The 19,344-nt window shown below is 43.0% G+C and overlaps 2 protein-coding genes and 4 non-coding genes across 6 annotated transcripts; 1 reads left to right on the top strand and 5 right to left on the bottom strand.

The window, feature by feature from the left end:
• Positions 1-2,102: 2,102 nt before the first annotated feature.
• Positions 2,103-5,557, bottom strand: rps11 (ribosomal protein S11). Its single transcript, XM_061224930.1, has 5 exons — positions 5,443-5,557; positions 4,631-4,765; positions 3,679-3,754; positions 2,914-3,043; positions 2,103-2,313 (listed from the first exon to the last, which is right to left on the bottom strand). Exons 1-5 carry the CDS (start codon positions 5,455-5,457, stop codon positions 2,190-2,192), a joined length of 480 nt encoding a protein of 159 aa, XP_061080914.1. The 5' UTR covers positions 5,458-5,557; the 3' UTR covers positions 2,103-2,189.
• On the bottom strand, positions 2,482-2,563 carry LOC133115614 (small nucleolar RNA SNORD35). Its single transcript, XR_009705787.1, has one exon. It is a non-coding gene; the product is annotated as a small nucleolar RNA SNORD35 (small nucleolar RNA).
• On the bottom strand, positions 3,442-3,523 carry LOC133115616 (small nucleolar RNA SNORD35). The gene has a single exon (XR_009705789.1). It is a non-coding gene; the product is annotated as a small nucleolar RNA SNORD35 (small nucleolar RNA).
• LOC133115613 (small nucleolar RNA SNORD35) lies at positions 3,978-4,059 on the bottom strand. Its single transcript, XR_009705786.1, has one exon. It is a non-coding gene; the product is annotated as a small nucleolar RNA SNORD35 (small nucleolar RNA).
• LOC133115612 (small nucleolar RNA SNORD35) lies at positions 4,855-4,936 on the bottom strand. Its single transcript, XR_009705785.1, has one exon. It is a non-coding gene; the product is annotated as a small nucleolar RNA SNORD35 (small nucleolar RNA).
• A 4,704-nt stretch (positions 5,558-10,261) lies between the features above and the next one.
• On the top strand, positions 10,262-16,775 carry baxa (BCL2 associated X, apoptosis regulator a). The gene is made up of 6 exons (XM_061224337.1): positions 10,262-10,322; positions 12,315-12,363; positions 12,526-12,684; positions 14,086-14,221; positions 16,396-16,500; positions 16,623-16,775. The coding sequence occupies exons 1-6, from the start codon at positions 10,292-10,294 to the stop codon at positions 16,719-16,721; spliced, it is 579 nt and encodes a 192-aa protein (XP_061080321.1). The 5' UTR covers positions 10,262-10,291; the 3' UTR covers positions 16,722-16,775.
• Positions 16,776-19,344: the final 2,569 nt, after the last annotated feature.

Genomic DNA, 19,344 nt, shown 5'->3' with positions numbered 1-19,344 from the left:
TGTCCCACACAAAGGATATCTTGCCTGATTTAGCTTGCTAGTCATGTAGCTTTAATAACAGTTGCCGAACAAATGCGAGCAAATAAAAACTAGTGCCGACAAACGGCCGCATTTGTGCATTAGCTGAAACAAAGTAATGTCACCGAGCTAATGTATCCAACTGCGGTAGCTAAAAATCTAGCCCTACTCACCAGCGCTGAATATTGGCTAGCAAATGGTTAGCGGACATAGCTACAAATGAAACAATCAGTTCTTGTGAAGCTAGCAAGCCCCCCAAGTTGCCTCAGTATTGGTTTCAGCTAGGCTAGCTAAGTGTAGGGCTAGCTAAGTTATTGGAACTAGCCAATGTTAGCTGGCTAATCGCCATACCGTCAACAAAAATAAAATACCAAAAAATCGACCGCTCGGTTAGGCGAAGTTCCTAACCTGGTTTTCTAAACACTCAAAATATAAGATCAGCGACGGCGTCGGCGGTGCACCAAGCCAGGCTAGATACCAAACAGACCTCGTGTTTCTGCTAGCTTGTGTTGGCAAAATACCTAGCTAGAGCGGTAGTTGGTTTACGCAAATCAACTTACCGTTTTCAGCATCCAGTCTCTTTATCGTTCCAGATGGTCCCCAAACCCGAAATTTAATAAAAACAAACCGCGATGGGAAACACTGCAAACAATAAAACGGGTAACGTTAAGGTTAACTAGCGAGCTAATAAGAAAGTATCAAGGACACCAGCACGTTAGTTAGCTAGACTATCTAGCTTACTGTGTACTGGCAACGCGTGCAATGTTTCCATACAATATTACTTAGGACAATTAACTAGCTAATCGCCTGTTAAGCAATCTAACATTACCTATTTTCAGCGCCCAGCTCTTCGGACAATAAAAGTTAGATTGCTTGCTAACCTATTCTGAAAACTAGCTCAGTAGCTTTTCCTTCCTTATTTAGCTAAAGCTAGCTAAGTGGCGCGCGTAACGCCGCCTCTTTTCGAGATATGAGCTCGTGTCAGCTAGCTAAATGCCAAAAGATGTATTAGCGCCACCTAGAGCACCGGCGGACATATCCATAATCTGCATATGCTACTATATTCTGTTTTAAACGTCTTCAATGGAAAATTGCATTTAGTCAGTCGGGAAGATAACAGCCAGCTAAACAATGTTCATGAGATTGCTTGCTCTTTTAAATAGCCAAATTAGGTCTCACTCTCTGTGCCTGTCTTTTATTGTGTATGATTCCAATCTGAAACATCAGCCATTGAGACGTCATTTATTCTCATTAGACTTCCCATTTGACAGTTACAACCGGGAGTTACTGAGTTGAAACCCAGCTGCTTGGCTGATTTAAAAATGATAAAGACAAGGTAAACTGGCAAGGAATCCAAAAGCATGACACGTCGATTGTAGTGGCAATTTGGTTACTTTGGTAGGCTCAAATGTTGCTGCATTTTAAATGGGGCCAAAGGTCTCATTTTCAGAATTAAGTACAGCATTCATATACTTCATTCTGGATCAGTGATGAAATGCAAATTCTGTGATCAAATATACACTAAACAAAAAGCAAATCTTGGTCCAATTTTATTTGTATTTTAGCAGACCTTTGATACAAGACACTATTTATCAAAAATGTAAGATTCATATATATATAAGCCTGTTGCTTTAAGTCCAAAACATTATTTGGAAAATGTATTGCTCGCAACGCAGACTCAAAGGGGTTAAAAGCCAAATCTAATTTATGACTGAAGTGTCAACTTGCCTCTAAAATAGAGTTTGCATAAGTTTGAGATCACATTAGTTACAACATGCAATTACCAAACAAACCTTAACTTGCATGTTTAAATTTCCACCGAAAGAAAACATTGGAAATGGTGTGTTGTGCTGTGTTCAGCATGTACAAGCCAGTACCCTTGTACCACCCTCACAAGGCATACAAAAGTAACTTCCTTATCCCTGTTCCCACTCCTATGCCCAGCATTGAGGATTTAAAAATGTTAACTGTTAATGGTGCATGGCATACAATTCTATTTCCTTAATGTTCTTCCAAAACTGGTGTCTTAATTACGTGACAAAGCATGTTCACCAAATTCACCAAAGCATGTTCAGAAGACTTAATGGAATCAAATCTCCTTTATTGAAAACAGACACCGTACAAGTCAGCCAGGACAGCAAGCCAGACAACCGGAGCCACGAGCCTTCAGTCTAGAACTTCTGGAACTGTTTCTTGGCGCCGGCAGCCTTGGTGACCTTGAGGACGTTGAACCTCACGGTCTTGCTGAGCGGTCTGCACTCCCCCACGGTGACGATGTCTCCCACCTGGACGTCCCTGGAGAGAGAGAAGGGGTTTCAGCCTGTCAGTAACCACAGGCTCAACGCACTGCCGACGGCAGCTTTGCATCAGTCACCAGGACGCATTCACAACAGTAAAGCCTGTGCGCCCTTCTCCAAACCACCCCCGATGATTGTACCAAAGTTACATTTGAATAGAACTGTCTGAGCTGCATCAGTGTTGCCATTAGGCAGTGTCGTCAGAGCCAACGGCTTGGAAGACCATCGTGAGATAAACATCACTTGCAGCTCAGACCACTTGGCTTGGCTCATGGCTGTGAGGGGCAAAAGTATGCCCCCCCTGCCAGGGTTATGAGACCTGAACATATTGTGGTGATGCAAACCATTATATGGTTTTGTGAAGATTTTGTACAATGAGACAAAAGCTGTGGATTTCCGGTCACATATATACATGCCACCATTTACCAGCAGCAACAGCCAAAATAAAGCAAACGCTCAAACTAGAAATTGGGTAGGTCACTGTAAACCAAAACCACCTAGGGCAGTCCGACATGTATGGTCTAAAGCAGGGGTCTTTAACATTTTCGTCCTGTAGGTTTCCACTCCAACCCAAACCAAGCAAGCAGCGAATAAGTACCTGAAGGCGGGCGAGAGGTGGACAGACATGTTCTTGTGCCTCTTCTCAAATCGGTTGTACTTGCGGATGTAGTGCAGGTAGTCCCGTCTGATGACGATGGTCCTCTGCATCTTCATCTTGGTCACCACACCTGAGTGAGGACAGGAAAGGTTTATAAAACTCACTCCCACCAGGGAAAGCCTCAACCTGAAAGACCACAGACCAACCAACCGCTCTTCACAACTCAGTCAGATGCACCCATGCTGTCAGATTCACTCTGCCAAATGAATGTGATGTTACGTAGTTACAGTTTAGCTGACACATGTATACAAAGTTGTTTAGACTAAGCAATCCTTCCCCCCAGAAGGGCCCAACAGCTGCGCCGATCTTAATGCGGCTACACCTACCAGGTCCCAGTGATTTACTTTAACCGCTAGGCTAGAGGCTGCCTAGCTCTAAAGACTCTGCTAAATGAACCGCAGGTGATCGGTGTGTACGGCAGCCCTGAGACAGAGCCTGCACCTGAGAGAGAGGACCACGCCTGCGGTCTGCGCTGCATCAGTGTCGCCGTGAGGCAGTGTCGTCAGAGCCAGCGGCTTGGAAGACCATCGTGAGATAAACATCATTTGCAGCAGACAAACCTACGAGCAAAGATTCTCAGCTCTGTGGCAGGCAGCAGTGTCACTGCAGTCTGGAGAGTGGGAATGACCTACGGAAGTGGGAATGACCATTTGGAGGCCCTGGCAGTAAACAGTTACTGGAGACTAGCAGCTAGCGGGGACTGACCAGAGAGGATCCGACCACGGATGGACACGTTGCCAGTGAAGGGGCACTTCTTGTCGATGTAGGTGCCATCAATGGCCTGGGGACCAAAAGAAGTCAGAAAACAGTAAGTCAGACACCCTCCACTCAAACCTGACATGAGTGAAAAGACAACCTGAAAAGTCTGCCGCACATTCATACTTCCTCTTTCCTACAATCTCACCAACAACCCCCGTTCCCCGTGCCCAAATTCAAGCAAGCCATTATACATTTAGGTACCCGTGTGGATGGAAGCCACTTTAAGGCAAAGTACACCCTTGCTCAGAGCTGCATCAGTTTTGCCATCAGGCAGTGTCATCAGAGCCGAAGGCTTAGAAGACCATCGTGAGATAAACATCATTTGCAGGTAAGACTGCCCTGTCCAACACAATGACCAAATCTGTGTTTTATCATTACCCGACTGACCATGTTACCTTACTCTAAGCTAGGTTTTAACATGGCTAGATTGACCAGGATCTCTTTACCAGAATTCACCTTACTGACTAGGTACACTAGGACTAGACAATTTGTTCTCTTTAGGAAAGTCATATCACCAAGAGAAAATTCCAGACATTGAATCATTTATATCCCTAAAACATCAAAATGAGAAATCACTAGCCAAATGGTTATGGTTTCTGCAATTTGAACGATTGGCAAAGTGCATTGAGCATTTCATTGGATTGCCAACAAGCTACTTTTCTCCATGCTTCAGAGGGGGGTCCTGTGACATGACAAGCTTTAACTAAACTGACAATTAGAGATCAACCAGCGTCATTCCTGGCGCAAATCGAACGCAAGGAGGTGAAGTCTTCATTTTGTCATAGCAAGTACACTACTTGCCCACAGGAGAGGCGGGTATGCCCTTACTCGGACATGGTCATGGTAGAACAGTCAGTTTGCCAGTCAATCGATGCATCCCTCTGACTTAACCGCTCACCTCCCTTGGCGTCTTGAACCCCAGACCGACACTCTTGTGGTAGCGGGGAAGCTTTTCCTTTCCGCCCCCCTCGCCCAGCAGAACGCGCTTCTTGTTCTGGAAGATGGTGGGCTGCTTCTGGTACGCCCTTTCGGTCTGCAGACACAAAGCCAACGCGTCGGTTAAAATGTCTGAACCTCCATAACCGTCACCGCTGAACAGCTAATATGACCTAAGTGGCTAGCCTAACTGCATCAGCGTTGCCGTAAGGCGTTGTCGTCAAAGCCAGAGGCTAGGAAGACCATCGTGAGATAAACATCATTTGCAGCAGAAATAATGCATTTCCATACCTAACGTTATCATTGTACGGACAACAGATCGGTTAGCTTTCATGTCGGATAAGTTACCCAACTGGCCTTATCGGACCGTTAGCATTAGCTAGTGCATTAACGTCACATGGGCTACACGAAGCTAACCAGTTTATACTGGGCTTTACATCCGCATGTTATACGAATGTTAAGTCTTAGACTTTGTGTAATGGGATGGGACTAGTATGGTCCATATAACGTTTCCTGGTTAGAAAAGCGTGTCAGCTAACGTTAGCTAAGTGCTAGTTGCGTTTACATCCGCACCACATTTTCAGGATGAGGCACGCTGCCCAATTGCACAAGCTCTTAAAGTAGCGGTATAGTATACTTATAACGGGTGTAAATTACTTCTTTCGATCGATTATGAATTACTGTTCGTTATTTTTCTATTGGAGCTCGTTCTTAGTAGATATTTAATAGGCATTTAAAGGAATTTGTGCTACCACGCCGAAACACTGCAAATACCTGTGCGTCCGCCATCTTTGCCTGCCGAGTCGTAAAGAGACCCTTGTATGCGCGCGCAGGCCCCAAGACAGCATGGACGGGAAATGACGTAAGAGGGAGGCGCTGCTGTACCGTGGTCCTCCGGAAAGTTCATTTGATAACAAATTGTGGGTATGGTTATTTAATAGAACGTAGTTATGGTCATGCTACACCATTACGCATCCACATATGCAGGTTCTTCGCGTGAAACTGATCGCACCCTTTTTCAAATATCTCCTCAATCACCTCCAAATGCAACAATTTCTCCTTAAAGGCTTTATAAATGCCTATAAGGATCCCTGCAGGGTCCCCTGCCTTCCCACTCTTCATGCTAGTCATGGCATCATAGAGCTTGTATTGAGGCATCAAGACTTGTACATACCTCTTCATAGAGGGGAATTCTAGCCGGTCAAGAAATTCTGACTGCATCTCTGGATCAGAGGGGGTTTCTGACATACAGTTTCCTCCAAAACTATTGGAACAGCTTTGTTTTTGCAATACACTGAATACATTTGGGGTTGAGATAAAAAGATGTACACGAGACAAGAGTTCTTTCAGCTTTTATTTCCTGGTATTTACACCTAGACTTACACCATTTGTGTTAGAAAAGATAAACCAGCATGAGGACAAAAATCCTCCCAAAAAGCTGTCTTTGGGAGGAGAGCCAAGCCATTTTGAAGCTTAGAAAAGAGGGGAAATTGATCAGATAAATAAAGGAATTGAACTTTCGGTTCCAAAACCTTTGGAGGGGACCTAATCTGTTACCCAATCATTGCTTCAGTAACAGATTCCATCAACGGATGGATATTACTCCCGTTATCCCTGATTGGACATTGTTACAGCCCAGCCTCTCCCATGGAGCATAGGGGCACAGTTGGACTGCAACGAATAACTAAGTCCAAAATCTACATTTAAAAAAGTTAAAAAAAACACATTACCAAAAGAATCAAAACCAGAAAAACAGCAAACAAAACATGACACAAAACACCAGCCACAACAGGACTTAAAAATGCACCTTCACAACTATCTTTTTCACACAAAAGGAGGCGGGGAGAAGAGGGTGATTCGGGAGGAACATTGTTCTGATATCATGAGTTCTTGTTTTAGAAAAAATAAAACAATAAAATATTTGTACAAATAATGTTTTCAGATGTTCTTGACGTGAATTGCTTTGATGATTTTCCCTTCAACACAGTGATTCTAAGCACTGCTATCCAAGTAGACTGCACTGTAGCCAAACTTCAATTTAAAGGCAGACTATGCAGAATTTTAGGCCTTGATGCAGGCCTTCCCAGTGAGCAATTCAACGTTGTTTCAACATTGATCTTGCACATCTGGTGACCAGCTTAAATAGGGGCCAAGGTGGAAGTTGAAAAGAAGCTGTTTTGATGTCTTTGTTTCAATTACCATACTTAGCAATTGCACAATGGTTACTGGTCAGAGAAGTTTGTGCATTAACTCAAAGTGTTCTAGAGCGCCTATACAAAACATAGATAATGGCATTCATATGTAAAATTACTTTGTATGCAACAGCAAAACAGACAACAATGATAATTCCTGCAGAGAAATTCCAAGTAAGCAATGGACATTCTATCGATATTTTAACAAGTTTTTAGAATTAGAAACTATTATGCATTTGGTTCGCTCGACCCTTACCGAGAAAAGGACACTGACATTACTGTATTTCTTGTAGTATGTGGAAGTGCAGAGAAGGTGAGGTCCCCCTGCGCTTGTTTTGCCACCCACATGGCTTGGGGATGAAGATGGGGATGAATATAATATAGAGGGGTATAAACATATTAGGAAGGACAGCTCTAGTAAGAGAGGTGGGGGTGTGGCTGTTTATGTAAGAGAAAATCTTTGTGTGCAAGAGATGCCACAAATTGACCAACACATGCCTAGTGAGGATATCTGGATTAGTCTTATATGGGAGGAAGATGGGAGTCTTAACATTGAAGTATGTTACCGACTGCCAGCCTGAGGGTGAATACAATGCTCTTTAAAAATATAAAACAAGCTTGCCAGGGAGGCAAGTCTATTATCATGGGAGACTTCAATTACCCAAATATTAACTGGAATTTGGTGACTGGACCTGGAAAGGGCGAGGAGGAATTTTTAGATGATAAATGATCCTTTTTTGACACAGGCAGCCTACAAGAGGACAATTGATTATAAATCTGATGATATATAATGATTCAGACACAATTTGTAGGATAGAGGTAATGGAACCACTTGGGACAAGTCACCATTCCACAATAAGTTTTCAAGTATTTTGGCAAATTAAGAGGGGCTGCTCCAAGTCCAGGATTTTTAGGCGACTTCACTTTAAAAGATACGATCAAATTTAAGCAATGTAGACTGGGAGCAAGTTCTTGATTGCAAGACTGTGAATGAAAAGTGGAGCAGGGTTATACTTAATGCACAGTGTGAATTCATTCCTACGGTGCAGAAAAGTACGTTGAGAAAACAATCTCCACAGTGGATGAATACAGCTATACATAAGAGTTTGCGAAAAAAGGACTAAACCGTATCAGATAAAAGAAGAACACTGAGAGTAATAAAGCTGAATATTGTAATATACGTGCTTAGGTTAAATAAGAACTAAAGTTAGCCAAAAGGCAATTTGAAAGGCAAATCAAAGGAGAACTGCTATATAGGAATACAAATATTTCCAAGGCCTTAAATGGCTACTTTGTTGCGAGTTTTACCAGGGAGGCTGGAAGGCATACTCAATACGAACAATGTCTTAGCCAATATTGAGATAGGGGATAAAGAAATACTGGATAAATGACATAAACTAAAAAAATAAGGCAGCAGGCCCAGATGGCATATTCCCAAAGGAACTCAATGAGTTAAGTGAGATCAATTATAAACCACTGGCAAGTATTGGTAGACAGTCTGGAGAAATACTGGATGACTGGAAAGAAGGTAATATAATACCAATATGTAAGAAAGGAACTGATCTAGGAAACTACAGGCCTGTCAGTCTAACTTGTATCACATGTAAAATACTGGAATCTATCATTAGGGACAAACTGGAATTATTTATTGAAAAGAATAACATTCTAAGGGATAGCCAGCATGGTTTTTCGAAAGGGTAGGTCATGCCTGACAAACCTGTTGGTATTCTTTGAGGAAGCTACCAAATGTTTTGGTGATAGCAGAGCTGATGATATTGTATATCTAGATTTCCAAAAAGTATTTGATAAGGTATCACTTGACAAACTCATTATTAAAATGAGGACAGTAGGAATTGTAGGAATTGGCTACGGGAAAGGACACAAAGAGTAGTAGGAGGAGGAGGAGCCTTATCCAAGCAGGGTATTGTGGGAAGTGGAGTTCCACAGGGATCAGTGCTGGGGCCATTGCTCTTCCTCATTTACGTAAATGACCATGACATGGTAATTGAAAGTAATTTAGTTAAATTTGCAGAAGATACAAAACTAGGTTTAGCTAACAGTACAGATTCTAATAAAGTAAGCCAGGAAGACTTAAACAGAATCCAGAAGTGGGAAGAAACCTGGAAAATTCAATTCAATTCAACTAAATGTAAAGTGGCTGCACGGATGCATGTTCTCCCCGTGTCTGCGTAGGTTTCCTCCGGGTACTCCGGTTTCCTCCCACAGTCCAAAGACATGCAGGTTAGGCTGATTGGAGAGTCTAAATTGCCCATAGGTATGAATGTGTGAGTGAATGGTGTGTGTGCCCTGCGATGGACTGGCGACCTGTCCAGGGTGTATTCCTGCCTTTCGCCCAATGTATGCTGGGATAGGCTCCAGCCCCCCTGCGACCCTGTTCAGGATAAGCGGGTTAGGATAATGAATGAATGAATAAATCTAAAGTTCTACACTTGGGAAATAAAAATATAAGGCAGGATTACTTCATGGGGGGTATAAAATTGGAGTTGGATAGTTGGGGGTCATAGTTGACCAAAGCCTTTCGGGTTCTAGTCAATGTGTGGTAGCAGTAAAAAAAAAGCCAGTAGGATGCCAGGATACATATCCAGAAATATTGAGTACAACTTCCAAGGAACTCTTGTTAGTTAGTTGTTAACTCTGTTAGTTCCATACTCTTGTTAGACCACACTTGGAGTATTGTGGGCAGTTCTGGGGACTGCACTATAAGAAAGATATAGAGGCACTGGAAAAGGTTCAGAGAAGGGCAACCAGATTGATTCCATGTATAAAAGATAAGAGTAAAGAGGATAGACTTAGGATGCTTAATCTTAAGATTAGGAGGCTTAGGGGGGGTTTGATTGAGGCTTTTAAATTAATTAAAGGGATTCACAAAGTGAATTATAGGGGATTCTTCTGGGTGTGTTCGGTTAGCAGAACGAGAGGACACAAATGGAAATTGGCAAAGGAGAAATTCCGTACAGCTATTAGGAAGTATGGTCAATGTGTGGAACATCTCGCCAGTATATGTAGTGAAGGCAGATTCACTGGGGGTTTTCAAGACCAGGATTGACACGGTTTTAGATTCTATTCCGCTTTTAGGCAAATTAGGCAGTAGGTACACTTAGCGGTAGGGAAAGGCGGGCATTGCTGGGCTGAATGGCTTGTTCTCACCATTACTTTACGTTATTTTATGTTAAAATAAAGCACTGTTTTCACTAAAGCAATGGCATCTTAAAATAGGTTACACAGATGGAACCGTGTGTTTTAAAGCTTTCAAACGGTTTCTAGAGTAATTGAAAATTGCACTGTGGAAAAAGGAATTCATGCAAAACAAAACCACGCAGAACGAACGGGTTAATATCGAGCTTTTGTGACGGTAAATGTCACATGACCTTAGGCGGAACGACAGATTCCGAAAGAAAAATCATAATAAGATGGCTGCGTTGTCAGGCGGAAGTGGTCCGGGTAAGTGACAATATTTATTAAATAAATTGGTAACGAACCGGAATACTACAATGAAACATCAATGGGAATGTATATATATCAAATCAAGTATTTATTGATTTCCTGATTTTTTGCTGCTAGATATCGGCTAGCTAGCTAGAATTAAAACCGGCGTTACCTATCGTCATACAGTGGCTTAATACCAGCTGAAACATGCCCATACATATTTAGCTAGCCGGACAGTGAGGTGGCTAATGTCAGGCATGAGTCGAAGGTAAACAGGCGAAGATATGTGGGGACGTTTCAATGTCACTAATTTTGTGGCCCTGTGGGCTAAATCTTTATTGTCTGACTAGCCATTGTAACATAGAAAGCAAGGAAATTATTAATGGACGCTAGCTAGCCTGGCTATATTGTTATTTCCGCCGTTTGCTTCTGTTTGAATGGATCAATCGGTTTAGGAAAATAGCTGGTTCCAGGCCAAGGAAATCTCTCCTAACGTTACAGGTTTAAAAGAGATAAAAACCAAAATCACTTCGTCATGGGAGACAATCAAGCGATGTCACATTAATTTGGCATGTTGTGAGTTATTTATTCGGACAACTGAAGGAAGTGGTTAGACAACTAACGTTAGCCGCTTTCTTTTAGCGCTGTCATTGGCATTTTAGTTAATATGTTTCTGCTTGCGTGGGAACACGGAATATGCTTTAAATTCGGACTGGCTAAACAAATATATATATATTATTTAGATCTAATGCATTACAAAATCTTAATGTTCCAATGTGTAGCAAACCTATAGTTGTTAGGGAGGGGTTGTAATAGTAGAAGTTAATTGCTATTAAACGGATTAGTTGGCTAAGGCTATTATACTTTTGGTTTACCTTTGAAGACCAACTGGCAAGAGAATGAGCTGTACAAAGGCCAACTGGCTTGAAGTGAAGATGTGGTAGCAATATAATTTACTTTCCCTGGTGGCGATTCTAGCTTGGTTCAGGCCGGTTTTTAAGCTGGTTTGGAGATGTTCAAGTGAGCAACCCCGAGTATTGCTGTACTCTATATTGTATAGTTGTATTCCAGCTGCCATCGCGTGGTATGCTAGTTGATTCTTCAAGGGTTCCGATTGTATCTGTATGGTCACACTAGGACTCGGAACCGTACTGTCCTCTCAGGTCCTCTTCACACTTGTGTTTGATCTGCACTTCGTCGTACGTCGCTCTGGATAAGAGCGTCTGCTAAATGCCTTCTAATGTAATGTAATGTAAAAGCAACAAGCTGGTTGAGAGCAACCAAGCTGGTAAGTCTCACTGGTGTGTCAGCTCAGTACAGACAATAGACCACAAACACATTCCAGATGGCATTCAGCTGGAACAGAAGCTGGTTCCAGTTAGATTCCACCTTAGGCTGGTAGCTGGAATTTCCACCAGGCTCCCCAATTCCCATTTTAATGAATACTAAATACTGCTTTTCAGTGTGTACTGGAAGAAACACAGGGGCTTGAGAAAGTGCAAGGAGTTAATGAAAACAGCTCAAGTTGGAACGCCCACGGAAATGCTCAGGAAGTGTGGTCCTGAAGATGTTTTTTTTGTGTTGTTTTTGTAGCTATTCTCATTCTTGAACTTAAGACACCAGACAAGTCAAAGAATGAAAAATCCAAAAATGAACTGACCACTTTTCAGATTGAGGCAGTGAGCTGCACATAATTAGCAAAGTTGTAACTGTGTTCATTATTAAATTATGTATGTTATTAGTAATTTTTATTGAACCTGCAAAATGCATATGAAGTGTAAGTGACATAAAATTAAAATTAATTTAAGGACATTAGAAGTATGGGTGCTGGGGAAATTAAACCGGAGGCCGAAACTGCATCTGTTGAAAGTATAAAATATAAAATGTAATAATATAAAATATTCACATGGTTTCATTTTCAAAGTGGTAAGACAAAAGAAGAGAATACCAATGTGCTCTTTCTGCGGTGTACGCTGGTGTTACCCTGATGTGCTTCTGTTTTCCCAGGTAAAGGTACAGACCAGGTATTAGAAGTTGGATCAGCCTTACTGAAGGAGTGAGTACATTTTTTATCAGTGAGCATGATCAAGGCTGTGCGATCTGTTTGCTCAAGCATTCGAAACAGCCCTTCCTCATAAGGTTGCGCTATACTGGATGTCGTGTGATGTACTGTAGCCTCTTGTCATAAGAGCCCCGCTGATGCGCCTCTTCGTCGCAGTTTCGTCTTCGAGCGCGTGCGTCGCTATGGGGATGAAAACGCCGTGGTTACCCGCAGCCAGCTGGGAGGAAGCGAGCTGTGCGATCCCAACCACAAGCGGCTGGCGCGATGCCTGCAGCAGATCGGCGACGAGCTGGACGGAAACGTGCATCTGCAGAGGTGAGTGCGGGGACGCTCTCTCCACGTCAACGTGCGTCTGTAGGTAAACCAAAGGGGCCCGGTCTCAAAATGGCCGTCTGCTTTCGTCAGTGGGGTGTAGGTATGTCTGCAGTACGGAATAATCCCAAGGCACAAGAGATATCAGCTTGTGTTTTTGTGGTTTTTAAGGTACAATTGGTAAGATTTCCGCGTTGAAACATTGTTACAAGCCCATTTTAAGGCTAACTGACATGTTGACTCACCCCCTGTCTGTGCTTATAGTCCTTAAGTTCTGGTTTCAAAATATACAGTTGACACACTGTACCAAAACATTGTACCGCTGTACAATAATTCAAGCTTGTTGGTTGGAAATTTGTTTATAATTGCCACAGCCAATGGCGGGGGGGTGTGTGTTCAATGTCAGCATGTTCAAAGAGAAGGGGGAGGGACAAATAGTGTTGTGGTATGCGGGTGTTTGTTGCTGCAATTCTTCTTTTGACCGTTAGAAGTCAGGAATTACCTGTTGTACCTGTACTGAAAACAATCTCTATCCATTTAAACATTTAAACATTGAAACATGTCCATTCTCCAGCACCGCTCATGAGCTTTACCAAGAACAGGCTGTTTTAGTGGCTGTGTCTTTAAGGCTAATTGATATCAATGAACCTCTTTTCTGATTGGCTGGCTGGCTCCAATGAGGTGAACAGTATCAGTACCGAGCGCTTTGATTGTGCTGATATCAGTGAACCTCTTTTCTGATTGGCTGGCCGGCTCCAACGAGCTGAACAGTGTCATTACCGAGCACTTTGATTTGTTCTGGCTACAAGGTGGGCCGCAAGAAGCCTGCTTCTCGTTTAAATGCACATTTTCTTCATACGGGATTGTGTGTTTTGTGTTCACAGCACCTTCAACTCCTTTATAATCCACATAGCTAGGGAAATGTCATTTTCCACAATATGGGACCTTTAAAGAAATGACACAGAACAGTTGAAAATGACAAAAGATTTGACAATGACAATGAATTGCAAAGAATGCTGTAAATATAAATATTTTTTTAATCCAGTGAGCAGCAGTTCTGTAGACAGAAACGCCTTGTTAATGAGAGGCATCAGAGGAGAATGGCCAGAATGGTCAAAGCTGACAGGAAGGTGACAGTAACACAAATAACCGCACATTACAACAGTGGTATGCAGAAGAGCATCTCTGAACTCACAACACATCATAACTCTAAGTTGATAGGCTACAGCAGTAGAAGTCTAAAAAATAAGTAATAAATACCTAATAAAGTGCTTGTGAGTGTATGTACAGTACTGCACGTTTTGTCTATTGAATAAGTTGTAATTCTGGGAATTGTCACAGGAGGGCATTGTTCAACTTTATCATCAGTGTGTTTATATATTTTTTATTTTCTCTATCTGCCAGCATGATTAATGATCCTACCCTCCGGCCTAGTAAAGACGTATTTTGCAAGGTGGCCTCTGAGATCTTTTCGGATGGAAAGTTCAATTGGGGCAGGGTGGTGGCACTCTTCTACTTTGCCTGCCGGATGGTCATTAAGGTAAGGCTTTGTTTTTTTTTGTTTTTTTTAATCTGAGATGTTTTATCAACCACTGTTTATGCTGCCTGGCCATTCTGTGTCAACATGATTGAAAAATTCGAAAGATTTTAATTATACCTATACTATGTACTCCAAAATACCAAATGGCATAGTCCCGGATACCAAGTATGAAATGATTGGGAGTTTTCTTGTAGATGGATAGATAGCTGGATCATTGCATTTATGTAGCGCTTTTCTGTACACTCAAAGCACTTACAGTGATGAGGGGGAAACTCGCCTCAACCAGCATCAATGTATAGCACCCACCTGGGTGATGCACGGCGGCCGTTTTGTGCCAGAATGCTCACCACACAGCAGCTGAGGTGGGGAGGGAGAGAACAATGGCAGTTTGAAAGAGCCAGGGCTGGGAATTTAGCCAGGCCAGGAAACCTCTCTTTGTGAGGAGTGTCATGGGATCTTTGATGACCACAGTGGGTCAGGACCTCGGTTTAGCGTCTCATCCGAAAATCTTTATTCATACAATTAAAAAATATTTTCACAATTTAAAAATCTGATGTCATACAACTAGGCGTTTTTTAAGTTAACTCACGCACTAAAGCAAAGCAGGGAACGAAGCACACACTTTTACGATCTCTATTCCTCATCATTGCCTGCCACCACAGAAACAATCAAAGAAACTGAAGAGGTGCTGCAGTGCACTTAAATTAAGTTGTGATGGAATGGCCCTGCTGTTCATTTCCACCGTTACTGAATAATTAGAGTTGTTTGATCATTGTTTTTGACTAACCACTTGAATTGGTCGTCGGACCACCGTTACCTTCGTTAAGCCACATATTATCAGAGCTGCAGAATGAACTGTCTGCCAATGACTTTTGAGACATTTGCTTGAACTTGAGCAGATAGAATGTGTCTATTCACTTCAGGATTAATTTGCTGCAACCATCAGCATTTATATCATCAGTGAAGACTCTTGCTATCACTCTGATATGAGTTAATCTTCATCTTCTCTGTCCACAAGACCTTTTTCCAGAACTGTGGTTGCTCTTGTAAGTACTTCTTGGCAAACTGTATACTGGCCATCCTGTTTTTGCGGCTAACCAGTGGTTTGCGTCTTGCAATGTAGCCTCTGTATTTCTGTTCATGAAGCCTTCTGCAGACAGTGGTCATTGGCAAATCCACACCTAACTCCTGAAGAATGTTTCTGATCTGTCGGACAGGTGTTTGGGGATTTTTCTTTGTTATGGAGACAATTCTTTTGTCATCAGCTATGGAGGTTTGCCTTGGCCTGAAGCCCCTTTGTGATTAGTACGCTCACCAGTGCTCTCTTTCTTCTTAATGTTCTACAGTTGATTTTGGTAAGCTTAAGGTTTGGCTGATATCTCTAACCATTTAATTCTTGTTTCTCAGTCTCATAAAGGCGTCCTTGACTTTCATCGGCACTTTGGTCATGTTGATAAACAGCAATAATAGTTTCCAAAGATGATCAAAAGACTGTGTGGAGCTCTCTTATACCTGCATTATGGAGGCAATTAAACACACCTGAGCAATTAAACATTATGGTGCCCTGAAATTGGGGGAATGTGTATAAACACTGTAATCTGTTTATACACATGGTGAAACCAAAAGGTATAAAAATAAAATCTTAAGAATGTGCACTTTAACCACATGTTAATCTAGAATTGTGGTAAATCCCAAATGTTATGGAGTGCACTGTATATAAATACCAAAGGTATTGTACTGCCCAAACTGCAATTTTTAGAGTGCATGGAAGTTAATATGCTGGAAGTTTTCAGTTGCTTATATTAAAACGGTAAACCTTAAACTGCTGTCCTTTTCAATGGTTGTCTGAAAATCTGGACAGTAACCCTGACCAATACCCAGAATGTACAGTGGGTCTCCAGTGGGTGTTCAAGACTGTGAACATTCGTAGCAGACTGTTTCCATTTAGTTCCATTCATTTCCCCATCAGCATCCATTTTTGTTTGCCGCATACTACCTTTACTGACATTAGCTAAGGTTCGCAAAGAGTAAAACAATTTGAATATGTGGGCAAAGGTTATCTTGTAGAACACAGCCAACCAATCAGCTTTCTTTGCTCCTTTCCTGGTTTCCATGGCTTCCTCTGCTTCTTTCCTGGTTTCCATGGCTTCCTTGGCTTCCTTTCCTTCCACCAGGCCCTGGTGACCCGTGTCCCGGACATTATCCGCACCATCATCAGCTGGACAGTGGACTACATGCAGGAGCACCTGATAAACTGGATCCGGGAGCAAGGTGGCTGGGTAAGCTTGCCCAGAGATGCATTCTTTCAAGATTGTTTTCCCCCTGCCACCTGCCACATGAAAATGCTTTTCTTGTTTGTTTGTTTTTCCGGTGACAAAACCGTGGTCCGTTCCCCCTTCAGGAAGGCATCTGGGCACACTTCGGCACCCCAACCTGGCAGACTTTGGGAGTGTTCCTGGCCGGAGTCCTGACCACAGTCCTGGTCATCCGCAAGATGTGAAGGCTGACAGCAGACAGCTGCGGGGGAGAGAGAGAGAGAGAGAGAGAGGGGGAGAGGGAGAGAGAGAGGGAGAGAGAGAGGGAGAGAGAGAGAGAGAGAGAGAGAGAGAGGGAGAGAGAGAGAGGGAGAGAGAGAGGGAGAGAGAGGGGGGCAGAGAGGGAGAGAGAGGTTAGAGAGAGGGAGAGAGAGGGAGAGAGAGAGAGGGGGCAGAGAGGGAGAGAGAGGGAGAGAGAGGGGGAGAGAGGGGCAGAGAGGGGCAGAGAGAGGGAGAGAGAGAGAGAGAGAGAGAGAGAGAATGGGGAGGAGTGGAGATGAGCCAGAGCCCCCCCCCCCCCCCCCCCCCCTGCACTGTCCCTAAGTCTCCTGGGCGATGCAATGGATCACTACTCCTTTCACCCCTCTGTCACTGGGGACCGGGGGAGGTCCTTTCAACCCTCTGTCACTGGGGACCGGGGGGAGGGGCCGGAGTTTAGGCTGCCTATCCAGGCAGAGCACAGAGCTGAGATTATTACATTACTGTTATTTGGCTGATGCTTTTATCCAAAGTGATTTACAGTTGATCAAGCAGGGGACAATCCCACCTGGGACAATGCAGGGTTAAGGGACTTGCTCGAGGGCCCAACAGCGGGCACTGATCTTATTGTGGCTAGGCCAGGGGCTTGAACCACCAACCTTCCAGGTCTCAGTCCAGCACCTTAACTGCTAGGCCATAGGCTGCCCCTCATTATTGCAGCCATTGCTCCTGATATACTCAAGCTGAGGCCAACTGTCACATAGTTATTTGGAGAGACGGAGAAGAGAGGATGAGATGGAAGAGACTATGGGCTCATTCCAATCCCTTATTTTTCTCCTCTTTTTTTCCTTTTCTTTCTCCTTTTCTTGCCCTTACCTCCAGCCATCGGGAGAGTCTAGGAAGAGATGGAAGAGAATGAAGCTTGCACCTTCAAAGGTCAGTTCGTAGCCTCGTCATTTGCAGACGTGGCAGATAGGGAGAGGTGAACCCACAGGTCCATCCTTTATACCTCATGCTTTAGGAAAAAATACTCCTGGAAAAGGATGCGCTCGTCTTTCCTCACAAGAAAAGAAAGTTTGGGAGCTCTTAACTTCTACTTCCACCACCTAGAACAGGGGTCGGCAACCCTGGTCCTGGAGAGCCGCAGGGTGTGCTGGCTTTTGTCGTTACTCAGCACTTAATTGATCGATTAAAGCAGTGGATTACACAGTTAACTCGCCTCACCTGGTTTCTTGGGTCTGAATCAGTTGCTGGTATTAAGGTGAAAACAAAAACCAGCTCACCCTGCGGCTCTCTAGGACCAGGGTTGCCGGCCCCTGACCTAGAAGGAACATTTAACCTGTTGAAATGTCCTTAGTGCCTGTTGATTCCAAGGTCAAGAGCAAGTAAAGGAAAGAAGTGAAGAAAGATAAGCAATTGGAATGAGCCCCATGAATTTATTTCTCCTCTTCTTTTTGGGAGAAAGAGGGAAGATTAAAATGGGCCTAATTATAACTTTTTTTTTTTTTTTTTTTTTTTGTCAACCAAAAGGCAAGTGTTCACTCAGTTCACAGCTAGGCAGGCAAATGCACTTGAATAACTAGTTTTTGTTGTCTCCGATGAAGGAAGCGATCGCCAAAGGCAAGACTCTGGGATGTCTGGCACAGCCCGTCACATTCTGTCTCCTGTCACCTTCTTCCAAACTGCCGCTCTCCTTACTGCACCCTTTCCTCCTTACTGCACCCCTTCCCCTCCCCCTCTCAATTATCGTCTGTCCCCACAATGCACTTTGCACCAGCGACACCCAAGAAACCTTTCCTGTGTGCATTTCACATTTTCTGTGTTTTGTGTATTGAAGGTACTTGTAACATTGGCACCATAGGTAACTGCCTTGCTGCAGAACTGTGTTTACCTCTCTCTCATACAGTTATTTCACTTTAAATCTGCTATACAAAAATGTTTCATTACTCTTGGGAATTTTTTATTTTATTTTAATTTTGTGAAAGATTTTTAAAAAATCTTGAAATGAAATCTTGTGTTGTCAGTGCCTTTGGCTGTGTTTTTTTAAACATGACTTGGATATCTCTTTGTTTTCCATCTTTTGTATTTTTGTAAGAAGGTTCTCCACAATAATCAGCCTTTGAAGTGACAGACTTGTTTTCTATGTTGTGATAAGACAATTAAAACTTTTTTTCTATGGATTTGTTTGTTGTTGTGAATATGTGGCACTGGCAAACCTGGGCCTCACAGGCTAACATAATACAGACGCACTGACCAACCTGGGTTTCAGATGCTAACATAATACTAGAGATATTAGGCAATGCCATTTATAATCACGGGAGGGGGAGATTTGGAGTTCTATAGGTGAGGTGTAAAGGAAAGCAGTGTGCAGTAATGTCAAGGTGACAGGCAGGAGTACAGGGGCAGCTGAATAAATACGGCAAAGAAGAATAGGTTGGCTGAGCTCAGGAGGGCACAGCTCAGGAACAGGAGGAAGAAGAAGGATTAAACAAGGGCAGCATTTTTTATTGAGCAAGAATAGATCTGGTAATTTGATTGTAGAAAAGCCAATCAGCCTCCTAAGTGTTGAAGGGAAAATCTTCTTTTGCATTACGGCTCGGAGGGTCATCG

This window comes from Conger conger, chromosome 16, assembly GCF_963514075.1.
Source record: "Conger conger chromosome 16, fConCon1.1, whole genome shotgun sequence".
NCBI lineage: Eukaryota > Metazoa > Chordata > Actinopteri > Anguilliformes > Congridae > Conger > Conger conger.
The sequence above is the reverse complement of the archived record's forward strand: the minus strand, read 5'-3'. Positions and strand labels throughout refer to the sequence as shown.

Bases quoted from the DNA above. Each gene is read 5' to 3' on its own strand.
- rps11 (XM_061224930.1), bottom strand. The intron at 3,755-4,630 runs GTGAGCGGTTAA...TTTGGTCCCCAG, and splicing joins GGTTCAAGACGCCAAGGGAG to GCCATTGATGGCACCTACAT. The intron at 2,314-2,913 runs GTACTTATTCGC...CTCTCTCTCCAG, and splicing joins CACCTCTCGCCCGCCTTCAG to GGACGTCCAGGTGGGAGACA.
- baxa (XM_061224337.1), top strand. From the start codon at position 10,292: ATGGCTGCGTTGTCAGGCGGAAGTGGTCCGG. The intron at 12,685-14,085 runs GTGAGTGCGGGG...TCTATCTGCCAG, and splicing joins GGAAACGTGCATCTGCAGAG to CATGATTAATGATCCTACCC. The intron at 14,222-16,395 runs GTAAGGCTTTGT...TCCTTCCACCAG, and splicing joins CCTGCCGGATGGTCATTAAG to GCCCTGGTGACCCGTGTCCC.